We start from the raw sequence: 19,670 nt of genomic DNA, 5'->3' as shown, positions 1-19,670 counted from the left end.
GCGTGCATCAGTTTTATGATTACGTTCCAACTTCCAAGGGCGGGAAACAGCGGTGACCATAACTTCTCTCTGGAAACACCAAACGCGGTCTAATCAATCATTAAAACTGAAACGTTTCCTTATCGCTCCTTTTGACTATATAAAGGGTTAGTGTCCCATTCTTTTCTTCACGCTTTTTCCAAACCTTCACTTCAGAACTCTTTTCTTCCCTCTCGTGTTCTTTTCAACCACAATCTTTTTCAACCTTTAGCATGGCACTCAACAGCAACCTAACCTATGCTAACATTAGAACTCTTATTAAAAAAGAGTTCAAACCCTGCCCAGAAGAATTCAGCAGGCATTACATCAGCCTTCGTGCTCTTTTCCACAACCAGGGGATGGGATTTTACCCAACAATTTTAGAAGGGAATGTTTATCCCAAAATGCTTGCTGACTTCTGGATGTTTGCGTACCTACGCATTGATCCTGAAGGAAGAACTACTATAGTTTCTGAAGTTCGAGGGGATGAAGTTTCTATCACGCCCTCCACCATCTCTGACTTGTTGCACTGCAGCAACACTGGAGCAACCTTTGATGATAACAGTTTCACCATGACCACTTCTGTCTTACTGAAGGGTCTCATGGAGAATGATCCATATAGCGCCAAAGTCATCAGGATTTGGCATCAACTTCTAGTGGGTAACTTTTACCCATGCAACTGTGATGAGAACAGCATTATGGTGGAGGACTTAGAGTTCATCTCTTGTGCTTTGCGAGGGGTGAATATCAACTTTCCTTCGTTGATCTTCAAACGACTCGTGGAAACTGCCGCTTTAACTTCCTCTCGAGAGGGTTCAGTAAGTTGCCTTCCTTTTGGGAGGTTTTTATCCTACTTGTTCCTCAAGAGAGGTGTAGTGCGAAGGATGCGAGATTTGGGGCGCATGAACATGTTCGAAGCAGAGGGTCTTCATATGCTGTCTTTGGAAGACTTAGAACAAAGGGTCAACTAAAGGGTAGATCCTTTTTAGGTTTTTTTACTGCTTCGCTTTTTGTAATCTTTGCTGTTCCATATGGACCAAAGTCGCATGTACCTCCTTTTTTTAAAATTAATGAAGATCTTCTGCCGTATTTTTATTTATACATGTTTTCTGGTCACGGAGCCATTTTGGTGCAAATCTAACCATTTTGGCTTACGTAGTATTACTTAGATGTCTATGTTTTTGCAATCTTTACTTCATGCATGCTTGGTTTGTATCTCTTTAGATACTTCCCATTCACTCTTAAGATCCTACGATCTTCTACTAATTCCTCTATCTCGTAAGCATTATTTGAGAATACTTTCAAGATTCGAAAGGGACCTTCCCAGTGTGGGGACCATTTCCCCAAAGCTTGGTTCTTTCGATCTATAGGTAAAATAACTTTCCAAACTAGGTCATTATTAATAAACGTTTTACCTTTCACCTTTTTATTGTATGCTCTGGACACCCTTTCTTTCTGTCTCTTTATCATCTCCAAAGCTCGAAGTCTGTCTTCGTCCAAGTCAACTAATTCATTCATCATCAGTTCCCAGTACATGTTAGGGGGAATTTCTGCTTGTCTTTGTATCCGGACTGATTGCAAGTATATTTCAACTGGGAGTACCGCATCATGTCCGAATTTCAGTTGAAAAGGTGTAGTGTTCGTAGCTTCTTTCGGAGATGTTCGACAAGCCCAAAGTGCTTGGTCCAAAGTTCTGTGCCAACTTTTAGGTTTTTTCCCTACATGTTTCTTTATGAGACCAATTATTATTTTGTTCGCTGCTTCGACTTGTCCATTTGCCTGAGCATAGTAAGGTGTAGAAGTAAACAACTTGAAGCCTATCTCTTTGGCGAAATCTTGCATTTTTCGCCCAGTAAACACTGATCCTTGATCTGTAGTTATACTTTCTGGGATCCCAAATCTGTATATAATATGTTTTTGAATGAACTCGATCACAACTTCTTGATCAACATTCGCGAGTGGTATAGCTTCGACCCATTTTGTAAAATAGTCGATTCCCACTAAAATATACCTTTGACCTCTATATGACTTGGGGTGAATTTCTCCAATTAGGTCCAACGCCCATCCTCTAAAGGGCCAAGGCTTTATTATTGAACTTAGTTCATTTGCGGGAGCATGTTGAATACCTGCATGTTCTTGACATTCTTGACACCCTTTGGCAAATTCTATGCAGTCTTTTAACATGGAAGGCCAATACATTCCGTATCGAAATAGGAGCCATTTCATTTTGTGCCCCGCTTGGTGGGCACCACATGCTCCGCTATGCACGTTCGAGAGAGCTAAGTAAGCTTCCCCTTCACCCAAACATTTTAGCAATACTCCTTCAGGAGTCTTTTTGAACAACTCATTTCCCATCAGAAAGTATGATAAGGCTCGATAGTTTACCTTTCTATCCGTGTCTGACGAAGGGTCCTTCAAATAATTCACAATTGGACTTCTCCAGTCTGTGTCTGCCAACGAGTCTATGTTCAAAACTTCGAATTCTTCTTTGTTAGCAAACCCTATTTGTGAGTTTTCCAGATCACTTGGAGAAAGTTTCGTAGCCATTGCTCTGCCTCTTACTTGGATCAATTCCTCGAATTTGCTTTTCGATACCCTGTACCCTGAGGCTAGTTGTGCCAAATCGTTTGCTTCCTGATTATGCAATCTTGGGACATGGTTCAGATCCACATATTCAAATTTTTTAAGCAACCTATTTGCTATGACAAAGTACATGATCAAATTTTCTTTGATGCACTTGTACTCTTTCGTTAGTTTTTTAATCACCAATTCGGAGTCTCCTTTAATTTCGACTCTGGTTGCCCCCAATTCTAACAAAGCTTCAAGTCCGGCTATCAATGCTTCGTACTCAGCTTCATTATTGGAACATAGAGGGCCTTCGATTTTATACTTGAGCTTTGTTGGAATTCCTTCAGGAGAAATTAGCAATATTCCAACGCCAGTTCCTTCTTTGTGAGTTGAACCGTCAAAGTATAACTTCCAAGGTGGCAGTTCCACGTATTGCTGAGAATTTTCCACTACTGCATGATCAACAATGAAATCTGCCACAATTTGCCCCTTCATTGCCTTAAGGGGTTGAAATGTTAAAGAGTACTCAGTTAGGGCCAAAGCCCATTTGCCAATTCGACTATGTAATATTGGCTTCGATAACATATGTTTAATAACATCACAATGGGACGAAACATAAACATCATCTGGCTTTATATAATACTTGAGTTTAATACATGAGAAATATAAACAAAGGCAGAGTTTTTCTATTGCACTATACCTAGTCTCTGCATCATTGAGTACTCTACTTAGGTAATAGATGGCTCTTTCGATGCCATTTTCATCCTCCTGAGCTAACATGCTACCTATTGTTTTATCCGAAGCTGAAATATACAAGCGCATGTGCTTCTTTCCATTCGGAGGAGCCAATATTGGAGGATGCATCAAGTATTGCTTGATCTTTTCGAAAGCTTCTTGATGTTCAGCTAGCCATTCAAACTTGCCTTGCTTGAGTCGAAGCAAAGGTGAAAAGGCTTGTGTGCGTCCACTTAAATTGGAGATGAATCTTCTCAAAAAGTTTATCTTCCCCAATAAGGACTGCAGTTGCTTCTTCGTGGAAGGAGGCTTCGCTTCCATAATGGCCTTTGTTTTATTCTGGTTAATTTCTATCCCCTTCTTGTGGACCAAAAAACCTAGGAAGTCTCCCGTCTGCACAAAGAAAGCACATTTAAGGGGATTCATCTTCAAGCCATGTTTTCGCATTCTCTCAAATGATTGGCTCAAATGATCTAGATGATTGGAATCTGATACAGATTTTACCACAATATCATCTATGTATACCTCGTGGTCTGGATGAATTTGCAGCGCAGGAGTCTTTCTACCTCTGCTTTGATCTTCGAATGGATCTCGGGTGCAAACCTTCTTGGAGTTTGCTTAATAGGTTTTTTCCCTTCTTTGATTGGCAACTTTAGTTCGACCAAGTCTCGTCCCAAACCAGGCATTTCATCGTAATCCCACGCAAAACAATCTTTGTTTTCTTTTAGCAACATAATGACTTTAGATTTTAGAGTTGGTTCCAGCTTTGAACTAACATATGTTATCCTCTTCCGATCTCCTTCCCCGAGATTTACTTCTTCAAGTGGATCTTGGGCTAACATTTTAATATTTGAGGCCATAGGGTCTTTTTCGAACCCCAGAGGCTCTTCGTCGTAGATTGCGTCCAGTTTTTGGGTAAGTTCTTCCTCTGTGGTGTTTACTATTCGAATTGGATCTTCAAAGGATTGAGAGGACGCATGTAACCTTGAATTTGATATCTCCTTATTTTCTGAAACCGAATTTACTGTCATGTTTGATAACTCGGCTTCGAGAGCCGTGTTTCTTTTGTTCTCGGCTATATAAGCCGAAATCTTCTCAAAGAAGGAGGACTCAGACATCATCAACGTCGTCGTCCCAGCCTGTTGGCCGTATCGTTGGATAATTCTCTCTTGATGCGACATCCTCTGGACCGTCCATTATCTCTCTATTCCACTGGAAGCCATTTGGGTGTAAATTTAGATAATATAATGCGTTCTTGTTTGGAGTGTATATATCTTCCGCAGCATGACAAGGTCCTATATTTCCCAGGTTCCTGTCGAAGCTAGTTTTGTTGACTTGATTAACTTCAGCCATATAATAACTCTGGTCTCCTTCGATGTTCTCCACTATGCCATCTTGTCTCCAAATGGTTAGTCTTTGGTGCATAGTTGAAGGTACCGTAGCAACTCCGTGGATCCATTCCCTTCATAACAAGAGGTTATAATTTGCTTTTGCTGGTATTACCATGAACATAGTTGGTCTGGTAACGGAACCCACAATTAAATTTACTTGAACAACTCCCAGAGTCTGCCCAATTTTGCCTTCGTAGTTTGACAAAACCATGTTATGAGGCCTTATATCTGTGTCAAACATACCAATTCTCTTCAACATGTATTGGGGCATTAGATTCACTGCCGCCCCTCCATCTACCAGAACTTTGTTAATGCCAACGTTCTCAATCTTAGCCCTTATGTAGAGTGGTTTCAGATGATTTCGCATGCCTTCGTCAGGCCTTTCGAAGAAAGCATTCTGCTCCTCAACTGCTCCGTTGTTTAGCACGTAGTAACACACAGGTCTGTGTTTTGTCATCTCTTCGACGTCAGTTTCTTCACACTCGTCAACTTCAGTTTCTTGATTGAATTCGTGAGGGAGGACTGACACCACGTTGCATATCAAGTTGAGAGATGATACTCCATCCGAATCGAAATCATTTATCATTCTATCTTCTTCCTTCCAAGAACTGGAACGCATCTTTTCTTCTTCTTCTAAAATATTTTCAGCTTCGAAGAGTCTGCGTTCTACCGGAGGTTTTCTTGCCTTTGCCCCTTGGTGTTGGACTTGGTTGCTGCTAGACTCTCCAATCTCTCTTGGCTTGTATTCTCTTTGGGCCTTCTTCATTCTCTGGTGCCGTCTCCATTGGGATCTGGACATAGGATTTCTACCTTTGTAATTCTCAAGCCTACACATCTCTCGATTTGAGGTCTGGAATTGCTTCCTATAGGCCATCGCAGTTCTTCCTCCTTGGTCCCAACTTCTCCACTTATTGGTTCTTGCGCCAGCTTGCACCCATCTGTCCCTAGGTGTATCTGCAGGGACTTTGAATGTGACCCTTCGTGCCTTAGGGTGAGGACTGTCAGGCCTCTTATATGAAGTTCGATTGTCGAACGTATATATATTAGGACGGAGACCTTGGGTTTCTCGATTCATGATAAAATAACTCCTTTCGAGGGAACGCGCTAGGAGTTCATCATACACTGCTCCACACCTGGGACATAACACCACTTCTGTATTTGCTTTGTGGCATCTGACCAAGAAACTCACCAAACTTTCCGCAGTTCTTGGGTATATCTTTAGCAGTAGGTTTCCGCCTCTCCAAGGCTTCTCCAATCTCTCTCTCAGGGTCCTCTCGAAGTTAGCTTGGATTCTTCGATTCAGCATTATAGAGCATCTTGGGCACATCAGCATTTTTCCTCCATTCTTCTCGTGGCAATTCCAAAGGTAATCTTTCAAAGTTTCGCCCTTTGGTGAAATATCCACATTTCCCTGTTGCCTTGTCAGCCATTTCTCCAGCTCTTCGATTTCAGACAAAGGTCGTCTAGCATTTACCATGTTGACAACTGCTGGAGGGGCTTCAAAAATTTGTATCTGCTGAAGTTTCATCCTGAGGTCTTCAGTGGCCTCACTAGTTTTTTCTTCCAGATTGTCGGTCATTTCTGGGTCGAGGGATCCTTCAACATCAGTATTGAAGACCGCGTCATCATTTAGGCTTTCAGTAGCCTGCTTTCCCTTTGACATCATTTCTGGTTCAGCAAATTCGACTTCAGACACTTCCACCATGTTGATGTCACATGGCTCGCACAGGTTGGTGTCAACAATGTTCAGGGGGTTGGTATCGACCTTCATATGATTTTTGGTCTTGTCAGCGAATTTCAAACGACCATCCTTGATAGCATTCTGAATTAGATCCTTGAAAAGAAAACATTGTGAGGTTTTATGGCCTAAAAAACCATGATATTTACAAAAGCCTCGCTTCTTCCGTTGTTCTAACGGAGGAATTTTAGAGTTAGGAGGCACTATCATTTGGCCATCTTTTACTAGTAAATCGAATATTTCGTCACATTTGGTGACATCGAATGTATAGGTTTTCTTAGGAAATCTATCGCTTTTATCATTTTCTACTGGATTTTTTCCGTTGGCAGGGGTAAGTAATTTGCAAGCATAAGGCGGTGCTTCTTTTAGTTCAGCTAGATCTATTTCCACCTCCTCTATGCTATATGAGTCATCGAAGGTTTCGCTATCAGTGTCTTCGACTTCAACATAGGATATTCTTTCTTTCTTGTGACTCTTGTTCACTTTAGCCTTTTCTGCTTTCAGCCGTTCGACCTGTCTAACCCTATCTGCCAATTGGGCCATGTCTCTTAAATATTGGGTATCTAATTTCTTTCTAATCGAATAGTCTAAACCACCAGCGGCTATTTCGACTAATTCGTGCTCTGGGACGACTGTGAAACATCTTGATTTCAACAAACGAAACCTGTTTAGGTAATCATTAATAGGCTCTGTGAACTTCCTTTTAATGCTAGCCAATTCCTTCAAACTTATCTTTGTTTGACCCATGTAAAATTGTTCGTGGAATAATCTTTCCAATTGTGTCCATGTATCTATGGAGTTTGGGGGTAAAGTAGTAAACCAAATGAAAGCATTCTTCGTTAATGAACTAGGAAAATACTTGATCCTTAGATCTTCGTTCCCTGCTAACGTTCCTGCCTCTGTTAAATATCTGGCTATATGTTCCACCGTCGATTCACTAGTATCCCCTGCAAATTTGGTAAACTTGGGTACCTTAATACCTCTTGGCAATTCACTTTGCATGATGTATTCAGGTATGGGAGATGTGTAATTTGGACGTCGAAATCCAGTATTAAAGCCGTTATTAGCCATTATTCTTTCTATCATGGTAGTAAGATTATTTTCTGTTGCCAAATCATTTCTCCTGACTCTGTGGACAACTTCGTCAGGATGTTCGTCTCTCCCTACCATAACTAGTCTGGGCTGTTGTCGAGGAATAGTTTGTTGGCCAGTCTCCGTCGTTTCGATTTGAGTTCCCAATTCGACCGCTGGATTCTGTGCGACTGGATTTGGCCTTGGTGGGGGTACTATGTTTCGGATTGGTTCGACAATTGGATCCTCTTCTTGGTAGGTTGACTGGTTATTCCTTCGTCTATTTTGTGGGACTTCTAAAAAATCTGCCATCCGTCCCAATTGCGATGATAACCTTTGGTATGTTTCTGCACTATCCTGGCTAGACCTAGTAATGTTTGCTGCTATTGGATTAAAGATTGTTCCTAACTCTCTAGCAAGGAGTCCTACAATATCCTGGTTACTTGCATCCATTTCTTGTCGAAATGCTGCTTGAGTACTAGTGGTCATAGGGGGAATCTGAGCCGACAAACCAGTATTGTGTGCACTTCGACCTACTGAACCCATGTTTGGTGAAAACGCCGTTGGGTTGGCTGTAGTGTATGTAGGCCCTGTTCCTTGTAGTCCTGCCATGTATGAATATGGCATCCCGTATGGCATATTTTGTCTCCAACCATCTACAGCGAATGATGGTCCTGGGGTAGATATATAATTTGCAGCGTTCGTCGATACGGGTGGTATCTCGCTTGTGCTTGCAAACGGAGGAGCGGTAGTCGATACTGAAATTGGGATAGTCCCAGTTGATGTGGAAGTATTTTCAATCATGGCTTGCGAACTACCCGCTGGTTCAGATCTTGTCGAAACCGGTATGGCCTGCGCTCCTTGAGTGGAAGTCGAAACATTCGTCGCGTTTGGCGCTACTGTTCCTGATCCTTGTGGGGGATCTTCTTCGCCCCCTGCACTGGCCGCTACGACCATTTTCTTGTTGTACCTTCATTTAGGAACTGGATTTGCACTGTTGGTTAATTTACCGTTCCTAAGGTTCATACAAGGTCTTGACAATTTCTAGACAAAACAAAACAATCAATTAATAACACTTAGTTTGACACATGTCCCACTGGGCGTGCCAATTTGTTTACGGTGATTTCCGGTAAACAACCGCTAGTCCTCCAAACTATAATAAATATGATTTGGTTACTCGCAGGATCGACTAGATTGATCCTAGGACATGGTCAAACGAAAGGTTTATTGATGTGATTTGGTTCATACCTGTTTGTTTTGATTTCGAGAAATTTATGTTCAAATGACTAATCATTTGAGATAACGCTGGTTATATGAGTTAGTGTAACTTCGACGCATAAATCGTAATAAGAAAACATGTAAATTGCGAGAATGTAAATTACAAGAAAATTAACATGCAAGAATGTAAGTCGCAAGAATATAAATTGCAGGAAAGTAATGTGCATGAAATTAAATGACTTCGAAAGTAAAAGTTTAAACAAGGAAAGTAAAGAAATCGAAAAGATATTTGATAAAAGTAAATTTACATGTATTCAAATTGGTGGTGTCATACGTACATTTCTCAGCGAACTCTTTCTCTTAACACTTGATACTTGAGCGATATGTGAGTGATTTGTACAAAATGAACACACCAAATCCTATCATTAAGACTCCTATTTATACTAAATTTGACCCTAACGGTCATACAATAATCTAATGCCACGTTATCCACGAGAACTCTGGGGATGCCATCTGTCTATGTGCAGTTACATAAACCGTTTCGCAATTCAAATCTTCCCGCTCAAGTCCTTTTCGACATGTGGCCATATAGTTATATTCGAAAATGTTACGGAAATACATTAAGCTTCAGTACTTTATGTAATTTTCCGCGAAATGTCTAAGTCTTGGCAAAGATATCTTTCGTGTTAGCTTCGATACTTCTCTCCTTCGTTTCAACTTAGACATCTTCTTGAAGCATGGCCATCAGTAGCCATTTTTTAAATCTTCGAAGATGGTCATCAGTAACCATCATTCTTCGAACTTAAAACCTTCGAAGATCAACTTCTTAAACGAAATCTCCAGCTAACACTTGGATGATATTGGAGACTTTTACAGAAGGAGAGAACTAACAACGGTTTCGGAGAACGGAGATCTTCTAAGGCAATCTCAATTGAAGATCAAAGAATTCCATAATTTTGTAATGTCTATCATCTCTGATTTTAATTCTTCGAATATTACGATGAGTAGCTAAACCCCCCAATGCTAGGAGGGTGTCCCTGAATCGCCATTGTTATGAACATTATTTCCGTCAGTTTATTTTATTGAAGTTTTTATGAGTTTACTTTTATTGTGCAAAAGTCTTAATACCTTTTCTATCGGACAAATAACTTTCGGATCCACGATTGAGATTTAGGTCGAACAAACAAACTCAACGCAGTTTGTGCAATAATAATACGGTGAAATCGCTTAGGAATGAGGATTTAACCGTAGTAACCGTGTAAATCTTGATAAATATTGTTATATTGCTTGATGTTATCTTTAACGGCTAAGGAATTAGGATTAGAGATAAACACCAAAGGTTTTCAGTTAAGGAATTAAGGAAAACGATTATGGAGATTCGGTAGTAAACCATAATAACAATATTTAATAAATTGTGGACTCAAGTTTACTACAAGGAAATTTAAACACCTAACCCTAGCATGCTTTCTCATTTATTCAAAACCTTTATTTTATGATTGATTTAATTTGTTACAATTTAGTATAATTTCTAAACAACAACAAAATCTCCCATGATATTTTGTTCAATTGAATAATTATAGACTTTGTATTTCCTACGCAATCCTCGAGTTCGATACTGGATATCAACCCCTATTTAAACTACATCAGTGAAAATAGTACACTTACTAATTTTCCGATTAGTACTACTTGTAAAACATAAGTTTTAAAACTTATCTTTTAACTCATATTTGGTGTAGTAGTACATATTTCAAATGAAACAGCTTAGCTATCCATAACTTATGTTTTAAAATTTTTATCAATGTGTTAAAATTTGTTTAGAAAAAGTTATATTTATGTATCAATATGTATCAATAACTTATGTATCAAATTAGTATATATCAATAGAGAAAAAGATTTCAAACATTTGGATTAACCCATTACCCGGACCGAAATGGAAAATAATGAAGCAACACTGTTATGGTTCGATTATGGATTATCTGATTACTCTATCGGTCCCCAAACTGGAAACTCTGATACCCGAACCGAACCGAAAACATACCTACTATAAAGGTATATCAAATAATTGCTAACATAAATACATATATTTTATCCCTAATATTACATCACTTATAATAACCACTTAAGTCACATGACTATTTTTCTCATGTGAATCAGAAAGAGAAGTTTTAAACATATTTTTTAACTATTACATCATTGCAAGTTATGGAAGTCTATGAAATTATCACTAATATTTATATATTTATGTAATAGGTTACATCTTTTTCCATGAAGGTTAATCTTTTTTATTTATTATTGTACTACTACTAATTTGTTCCAAACCAACACGCTTCAACATGAAGACTCATAAAATACGATCCACCAACTTGAATCCACGGGTTGCAAATTAATTGGTTTACATGGAGGAGTGTATTTCATCCGTTATTAAATAATTGAACTTACAAATTATAGTATAAAAGAAACATAAGAGATAATGTAGTTTCTCACAGGTAGAATAATTTGAAACCAAATCCAATTCGCTTTCAATCGAAGAAAAGAAGAATAATTCATTTCATGGCTTCAAAGTTTCGAGCCTTTTGGAATCACCCAATTGGACCCAAAACCGGTGAATTGCTTTTATTTTTTCGTCTCTTCTATCCTTTCGTCCTTTCGTGTTTTCGTTTATGAATTTGGTGTTTTCAATTTGATCATCCATTTATTGGATTTGGATCCCTGATTAGTGTTTTCTTAGAATGTCAATGCTTAATCAGATTTTTGATCTATGAAGCAAACACACCACAAAGATGATACCGATCCTAACACACCGACATCAATAATAATTAATAAATAAATAAATCGCGCGTTTCAAACACCAACAGTATTACCATCTTTTTTCGAAAGTGTCTTATTATAAAACTTTTGATTGCTCGGTAAAAAAAAGGTTGATTGCAAAATTATTATTAGAATGTCAGTGCTTATTCCATTTTAATCGAGTACATTGCTTGTTACGTTGATTTCCATTTGTTGTAATATCTTGGATGCTTCATGAAACCTGCACTTGTTATTATTATTATCATTATCAAAGAACTAGAATTATATGACAAAATTGTTGGATTTTTGATGAGTGAAGCTAGCATAACACACTCGCATGTATGAATTTCACATGCTTTAAGAACAAATACCAAATAGGTTACATTTTTCACCTGATTCAAATTGTTGTCTCTAATTTGTTTTCATTCACCACTGTTGTTGTCTAGTGTTAATGTTGTTATTTTTTATCTGCATACAGTTCACTTCTGGGCTCCTACATTTAAGTGGGGAATCAGCATTGCCAATATTGCTGATTTTTCAAAACCACCTGACATGATCTCTTATCCTCAACAAATAGGTATGTGCATGCACGCCCTTTTGCTCATCATGTGTATTTCTGGATTCTCTGAAAGGAGCAGACATATGCAAGTGAACGAATTTTGTGGAATGCCGAGTATTCAAATTGCAATATAGCAATTATGCTGCATGTATATATTGTTGATCCCTTTTGTTTTTAACACAGCTGTTATGGCTACTGGACTAATCTGGGCGCGTTACAGCACTGTAATCATACCAGTAAGTTATATATTTTTTTCAAAGACAAATTGCTTTTATGTAGTATATGGTTCGCAGTCGCAGCTAAGATATATTGTTCGTTTTGGGTGTGAAAAACCTAACATCTTTGATATGTGGAGAAGACACCTTGTTTAGTTGAGATATATAAATATTGTATATAAACTATCATTAGCCTCAGCTTCCCAACTCCGCTGTGTGGGACTATTCTGGCCAGTCTGAAATAACCACTACATAGATTATTTTCTGAATATTATTAAGTGTTATTTTCTTTTAGTTTCTGTTTACGGTAAAATTTTCCATAATCCTGATATGTTAGTGCCAAATACTTTCGATGTTGCAGAAAAACTGGAACCTTGTTAGTGTAAACCTTGCAATGGCAGGAACTGGCATATACCAACTCTCGCGCAAATTGCGGTAAGTGATATATAGTTATCAGTATTTATGTGAATTTTCCGTGAGATTGTTATTTGACTACTTTGTGATTCAATGTGCATGGCCCAAAAATACTTGTTTGTTCGCCGTATCAATGTCAGAGTTGTGTTTGGGGTGTCCATACTTGTTTGTTGTGTTTTGTATTTTCATGCTGTCAAGTATATTAACTCGTGTTCTACTTTTCAGGGAAGATTATTCCTCAAATGAGGCTGTAGCAAAAGAATGATGAAGAAGAATTTGAAAATGTTGGGTTGTTGTGTAACATAAACTCTGGACCCCAACACCTAAGAGCATCTTCAATAGTGAGAATTTATTTTGATTGTTTGAGCTCTTTATGTGAGACCAAATTGTCACATTACATTTAAGCAATATCTAAGCAATCTAAATAAATTTTATTCCAATGATGATTTAAATAAGCGATCTATACGTGACCCAATCAATTTATATTTGACTCCACAAATTATCAAGATTAATATTATTTAATGATAAACAATACACTTTTTAGATTGCTTCATGAAGCAACTTAAACAAATGTTTAAGCAACAGAACGCCACACATATCTACTTCAATGGTTAAAATGTTACGTTTCGAAACTTATAAATCCTAGTGTGCATTAAACAAAATCCATTGAAGATGCTCTAACACAAAACACTACTTACACATTGTTTACTTAAAAAAAAAAAAAAAAACACCAACATTTGATATATTCATTTATATATTATAATTAAATTAAATATGATTATTTTAGGGAATTTCTTTCTTTATATACCTCTTAACCTTCTTAGGGGTTTTTGGCAAAATTCTCGTTTTAACCCCTAAACTCAAAGATGCACCTCTGAAAGCACCATATTTCATTCTCTTTTTTTTTCAAAATCAGAGGTGTTTCAGAGATGCATCTCCGAATAAACTCATTCTTAAAAAGTTTTAGGGTTTTTCGGAGATGCATCTCCGAATTAGGGTATATACATTAAACTCACGACATAAACCCCTCATTTCTATTTTTGTTCCAAAGTTATACACTCAAACACCCAAAAACTCCAAAATCTCTACTTTTAAAACTCATTTCAACTTATTTCTACTTATTTCTACTCATTTCAGCTCCTTATTTCTACTCATTTCAACTCCTTATTTCAACACTATTAAACCTCCAAATTTGAGCAAGTTTCTCCTAATCCCTTGTTCTACTTTGCATGTGTATAATAAGTTGTTTAGAATCATTTAAATTAATTAGGTTGAAGTATAACTTGTCAAATTTGTCTGTTTGATGTAAAAATTGCATCTTTTGGTGATTTAGGTATAAGCTTCAAAAATGGTTGTTCGCATTTGTTTTCAGAAGTGCATCATCGAAAACACCTATGAGGACTTTCGAAGATGCACTTTCGAAATTATGCTTGAGTTATTTTTTTAAAATTATTTTCAAATCTGTTCTTGTTCCTTCCCTATAAGTACTGAATTTTTTTTTTTAGAAAAATGGTTGACAACCCGAACAAAATTAAACTCGGCAGGCCAAGTCAAACTGCTTCCACTCGGCGTGAGAGAGCTGAGCAGACTACGAGGAGTCGAGAAGGCGTTTAGGTATCGTGGGAAGAAGTGGAGGGAACATTCACTTCTCCTCCCAGGAGTCGTCTATCATGTGCGTCCTCATCAAGGGATAATGAGGAGGCACCAGAGGAGGCACCCATGCAGGTTAATAATCCATAGTATCCAAGAGGACCTTCTAACACCTCCCTCTTGATCTATTACTCCGATCATGTCGTCCGACATGTTTCCACTGGACAAGTATATTTTTTATTACATTTTTTATTTAAATGATTTATGCACAAGTATGTTAAAATTGATATTAATATTTATCTTTACAGGAACGGATGGTACTAAATTTCGTGAACCATGTTCGAATAATATTTACTCTGCATCATCCTATTGCAAACTGGTTCAAGGAGGCCATTTTTGCCTCCGGACTTTCCAGATTTTGTTGTTCTGGTTACATCACTATTAGCCACAGAATGCATGGGGCATTCGTAAAGAGATAGCACCTTCCTATCAAAGGGAGGCTCCTTAACCACTCTGGATGGTGTTGCCTGTCTTCTACACCTTCCTATCAAAGGGAGGCTCCTTAACCACTCTCGCGTCACTCGTGATGTTTTCATTAAATGGATGCTTGACTATTTGGGTGCTCAACCAAAAAAGGCAGTTGAGCAGTGTTCCTCGACTAATTGGGCACATGCAAAGTTCTCATTCTTGAAGGACCTTTATCACGACCATCTCATTGTGGCAATTGATTCTGAGAATGAGGGCAATGCTTTCTTTGTTTAGTATCACTGGGAGTATGCTTTAAAGTGTTACTTCATGTTCTTGGTTGGCACGTCTCTTTTTGTGGACAAAAGTGCTAACTACATGGATGTAACATACCTCCGGCATTTCATGGATTTGGATACAGTGAGGGAGCGGGACTAAGGGGCGACTGTTTGGTATACTTATACCAAAAGTTGAACGAAGCCTCTAACTGGAGGATGAGGCAGCTTACAAGCTCTTGTACACTACCGACGGTACCTTTCATTCCAACTATTAAATTTATTTTACTATTAATAATTTGTTCTTACATTCACTTTATTCGTTATTCAGGGATGAATCATTTTTCACTTCCACCTCATTCATGGTTTGATCTTGATCTTGACTATACAGAGAGAAGTCGAGGGCTGCCATGTATCTGCCCCACATAGGGAATCAGGTTGTGCTATCGTTCCAGGTGTATCTTGATTTGATTGTTCATGATGACGTCGTGATAACACAAATTTATACCATATATTTAGCTTAAAATCCATAAATATTGTTAGCATTTTCATTTAATTATATTATTTTACTATGGTATTATGCGGGTATTTGCGATGTTTTAGGTATTACGTCCATGTTAAAGACTATTTGCGAAAAGGAGAAGAAATAGAGCAAAATCATGCATATTTATTCCAAGAAAATAAAAGAAGAGGTGCTGAAGTGAATAGGGGGTGTAAAGAAGACCCAAAAGCATAAAGGTGGAAGCCCAGCCCACGAAGGAAGCTGGAAACGACCACCTCAGCACGTGGAGACGTCCATCTCCCACCTCCCTCAAATATCTCCACTTGAGACGCACGTCTCAAGTTCGTTACCAAGTCTTGCTGAAAAAGTGGAGACGCGCGTCTCCCAACTCTGAGTCAATAGGGTACTACATTTACGGAAGAAAGCCGCCAAGACTCACCTATAAAAGGACACTGATATTTCATTATCAAGGGTCCGAATTTTCCACAACGAAGTTCTGCCGAATTTATTTCTTAAGCATTATTTTCCTTCGAATTTTTATTCTCAGCATTCTTTTCTCACAGCAATTTCTATACCGGAAATTGTTGTGAATTTTCAATAAATCTAACCTTACGTTAGATTTAGTTTTTATTTCCTTGTTTTAATTTTTACGCCGAATAATATTTGAAGAACGATCCAACCAACTTGTGGTGGAAGTTCGAGTACTTCAAGATTCAAGATTTTATTTTGTTGGAACAAGATTTGTTTTGATCAATATTCTTAGTTTTGATGATAACAATGTATATGAATTTTGTATGAGATAATGTGGTACTCTAATACAATGCAACTTCCATTTCAGGAATTATATAAAGAGTATGCACAAAATCAGCGCAAGAAGCACTAACTCAGAAGGTTCAACATGCAACATCAGAACATGGTCTGGCAAGACATCAGAAGATGGTCAAGCAGAATCAGAACATGGTCTATGGAAGCATCAGAAGGACTTGAGATCAGAAGCAGAAACACTGAAGTTCTCATGGTATCACGCTCAGAAGCACTTCAAGGTCAGAAGACAAGAAGATGCTCTGCACCAAGCTGTTTGACTCTGATGATATTCAAACGTTGTTCACACAAACATCAGATCAGAAGCAAGTACTAGCTGACAGGCTACGCTGACTGACAAAAGGAACGTTGAAAGCTATTAAAGACAACGTCAGTAGACACAGTGAAAGCAAGGCTCGAGGTAGTTGACAAAAGAGTGAAACATTAAATGCAATGTTGTACGGAATACGCAAAGCATTAAATGCTCCCAACGGTCATCTTCTCAAACGCCTATAAATATGAAGTTCTGATGAGAAGCTGAATACAACACTTGCGCAAATATACAGAAATGCTGTCAAATTCAAAAAGCTCTCAAACTTCATCTTCAACCTCACTACATTGCTGTTGTAATATATTAGTGAGATTAAGCTTAAACTTAAGAGAAAATCACAGTTGTGATAATAGCTTTATAAGAAGCATTGTAACTCTTAGAATTTGATTACATTAAGTTGTAAGAACTAGAGTGATCAGGTTGTTGATCAGAATACTCTAGAAAGTCTTAGAGGGTATCTAAGCAGATTGTTCCTAGAGTGATCAGGTTGTGATCAGTATACTCTAGAAGACTTAGAAGTTGACTAAGTGAAAAACCATTGTAATCTCGTGTGATTAGTGGATTAAATCCTCAGGTGAGGTAAACCACTCCAAGGGGGTGGACTGGAGTAGTTTAGTTAACAACGAACCAGGATAAAAATCATTGTGCAAATTGTTTTTATCTTACAAGTTTTAAAGCTACACTTATTCAAACCCCCACCTTTCTAAGTGTTTTTCTATCCTTCATATTTCAGATCTCTATTATTCAGGTTTCTTATTTACAGCTTTTATTATATTTCTTTGCATGATATATTGTATGCCATTTAATATGCCTATTATTATGAACCAAACCAATTTATGCATGTTTAACCGTATCAATATGTCTGGCTAATTAATTAAGATATCGGTATGTAAGGTAAGTTAACCGTGGGATCCGAAATAAGTTGGCTTAAATATGTTTTATTAACTATCACTTATTTTTGGTTTTATGTCTAATCTAATTTGCTAAAGTTCTAAAATCAATAGAGCGAGAGTTTGAGATTTTAGGGCCGATAAAGGTTAAAATCAATAGAGCGAGAGTTTGAGATTTTTAACTGGATAGTAGACATAGGACATTAGTTTTAAGGATGGCGTAAGCGTACTAAAATTGATTAGAATTTATTTATTTTCAAAAAGTGTTCTTAAACCCGACGCGGGACAGCGAGAGCGTACGTTAGGGAATACTAGCATGATCCGAGTCAACAGAGCGAGAGTTTGAGACTAGGAGATTTAAGTAGATAACTGTTAGGAGTGAATTAGTAGTATTTTCATGTGTTAAAATAACTACCTTTTGATCTGAAGTGGAACATATCTTATGATTTTTAAGGATTTTATGGTTAGAATTGAACTCTAGAAGTTCAATGCTAATTGTAGAGCAAATTGTATCACTTTTGGGTGTTATTTGTGCAGGTATTAAGGTTGAAAAGTAGGGACGAGGAAGCGCGAAGGCGTAAGGACTCTGGAGAAGCAAAATCACAAAGAGATGAAGCAGAGGCCGAGCCGCAGCAAAACTGGGCGAGACGCGCCAAACCTTCTGTTCCCATTTCGCGCCTCTCCAATCAGTGTCGCGCTGCGGAAGCTTCGTAAAAAGAAATAATGATATAAATAGAAGCCCTAATCCTCATAAAGGGAATATCTTTGGTGAGCGAAATTCAGAGAGCATTCATATTCCAGAGCTGAAAACAACATTCGACGGAGAATTCAACATCAATCGAAGACATTCCCTTGATTAAGATGAATCCCTCTATGAAGTTTTGTGTGTTCTTCATGTCTATGGAGAGCTAAACCCCATTGTGTTGAGTTTAAGGTAGTAGTTAACCTATGAAGATGCAATAACTTTGATTAATTCCTGTGAATAATTGTTTAAGTTTTATTATCAATAAAAAACCTTGCTTTTATTTTATATCATTGTTGAACTATCAATCGAGAGATAGGGTTCATACTTTTGCCCTAGGTTTTTATATTGACTTGTTCATAATTTTCAGAGATAGGATTGTGAATAAGTTTTCATAAATCATTGTGTTTAATTCCCTATATCTTTATAGTTATTCCGAGAAATCGAATATCATACCGGTAGAGGTGGCTCTAAATTAATCTTAGACATAATATCTGTTTTGAGGATGAATGAAGATAATAGCTTATGTAATGGTTCACTTGTGGATTAATTGATCATTGCATACGAATAGGTTGATGAACCCTAGAACTCAACATATTCATCACCATTGTTACTCATTCTTTAAGCTTTCAGTCAATTAATTATTACTTTCTTATACGCACTTTTAGACTAAATAATCAAAACCAATGTTTTTTACCACTCATTATAATTTGACTATAGAATGGCAGTACTATTGATTCAGCCTCTGTGGATACGATATATTAGAAAATATTTACCCAAAATACTTTCAACAATAACATCTTCATAAAACAAGCATTTTATTAACTATGTTATTTTCAAAAAGCTTTTCTAAATCTAATGGGATGGCGAGAGCGTACATTATGAGTTAGGATAGTAGTCAAAATCAACAGAGCGAGAGTTTGAGAGGAGGACTTTTAAACGACAGAATTAATAAAGATTTTTAATTAAACTAGAACCATAGCCAATGGACCTTCGGATCACCTAAGTTAGACGAAATACATACTGATATCCGTTTATTATTATATTTCTTAGAATTCACAATCTATTTTTCCCTTAGAAACAACCAAATTATTAGTAGCCTTAGCTTTACATAGTAACCTTAGATAACGGTAGATCGATTCATAGTCCCTGTGGATTCGATATTTTTTAAAACTACACGACACGACTGTGCACTTGCAGTTATCAGATTTATAGACACGTAAAGTCGCGATCACATCCTATGGACGTCATTCGAGGATCACACATAGATTATCCCATTCGACTCCATCTCATTGTACTTCGGGTGGCTGGCATGTGGGACCGACACTATGGTCAGTATCTTCCGAAGAGATGTATGCGG

General features: G+C 37.7%; 1 protein-coding gene across 1 annotated transcript; it reads left to right on the top strand.

Moving 5' to 3' along the window:
• Nucleotides 1-11,202: 11,202 nt before the first annotated feature.
• LOC131599872 (mitochondrial pyruvate carrier 4-like) lies at nucleotides 11,203-13,141 on the top strand. The gene is made up of 5 exons (XM_058872117.1): nucleotides 11,203-11,341; nucleotides 12,005-12,103; nucleotides 12,269-12,321; nucleotides 12,662-12,735; nucleotides 12,940-13,141. The coding sequence occupies exons 1-5, from the start codon at nucleotides 11,290-11,292 to the stop codon at nucleotides 12,977-12,979; spliced, it is 318 nt and encodes a 105-aa protein (XP_058728100.1). The 5' UTR covers nucleotides 11,203-11,289; the 3' UTR covers nucleotides 12,980-13,141.
• The last annotated feature ends 6,529 nt before the right edge of the window (nucleotides 13,142-19,670 follow it).

The sequence above is a fragment of the Vicia villosa genome, linkage group LG4, assembly GCF_029867415.1.
Source record: "Vicia villosa cultivar HV-30 ecotype Madison, WI linkage group LG4, Vvil1.0, whole genome shotgun sequence".
NCBI classification, from domain to species: Eukaryota; Viridiplantae; Streptophyta; class Magnoliopsida; order Fabales; family Fabaceae; genus Vicia; species Vicia villosa.
Note: the sequence above shows the minus strand (reverse complement) of the source record. Positions and strands in the feature narration are given on the sequence as shown.

What these genes read in the sequence shown, in the direction of transcription:
- LOC131599872 (XM_058872117.1), top strand. Translation starts at nt 11,290, where the DNA reads ATGGCTTCAAAGTTTCGAGCCTTTTGGAATCACCCAATTGGACCCAAA. An exon ending in CCCAATTGGACCCAAAACCG is followed by an intron (nt 11,342 to 12,004) that starts GTGAATTGCTTT and finishes ATCTGCATACAG; the next exon opens with TTCACTTCTGGGCTCCTACA. An exon ending in CTCTTATCCTCAACAAATAG is followed by an intron (nt 12,104 to 12,268) that starts GTATGTGCATGC and finishes TTTTTAACACAG; the next exon opens with CTGTTATGGCTACTGGACTA.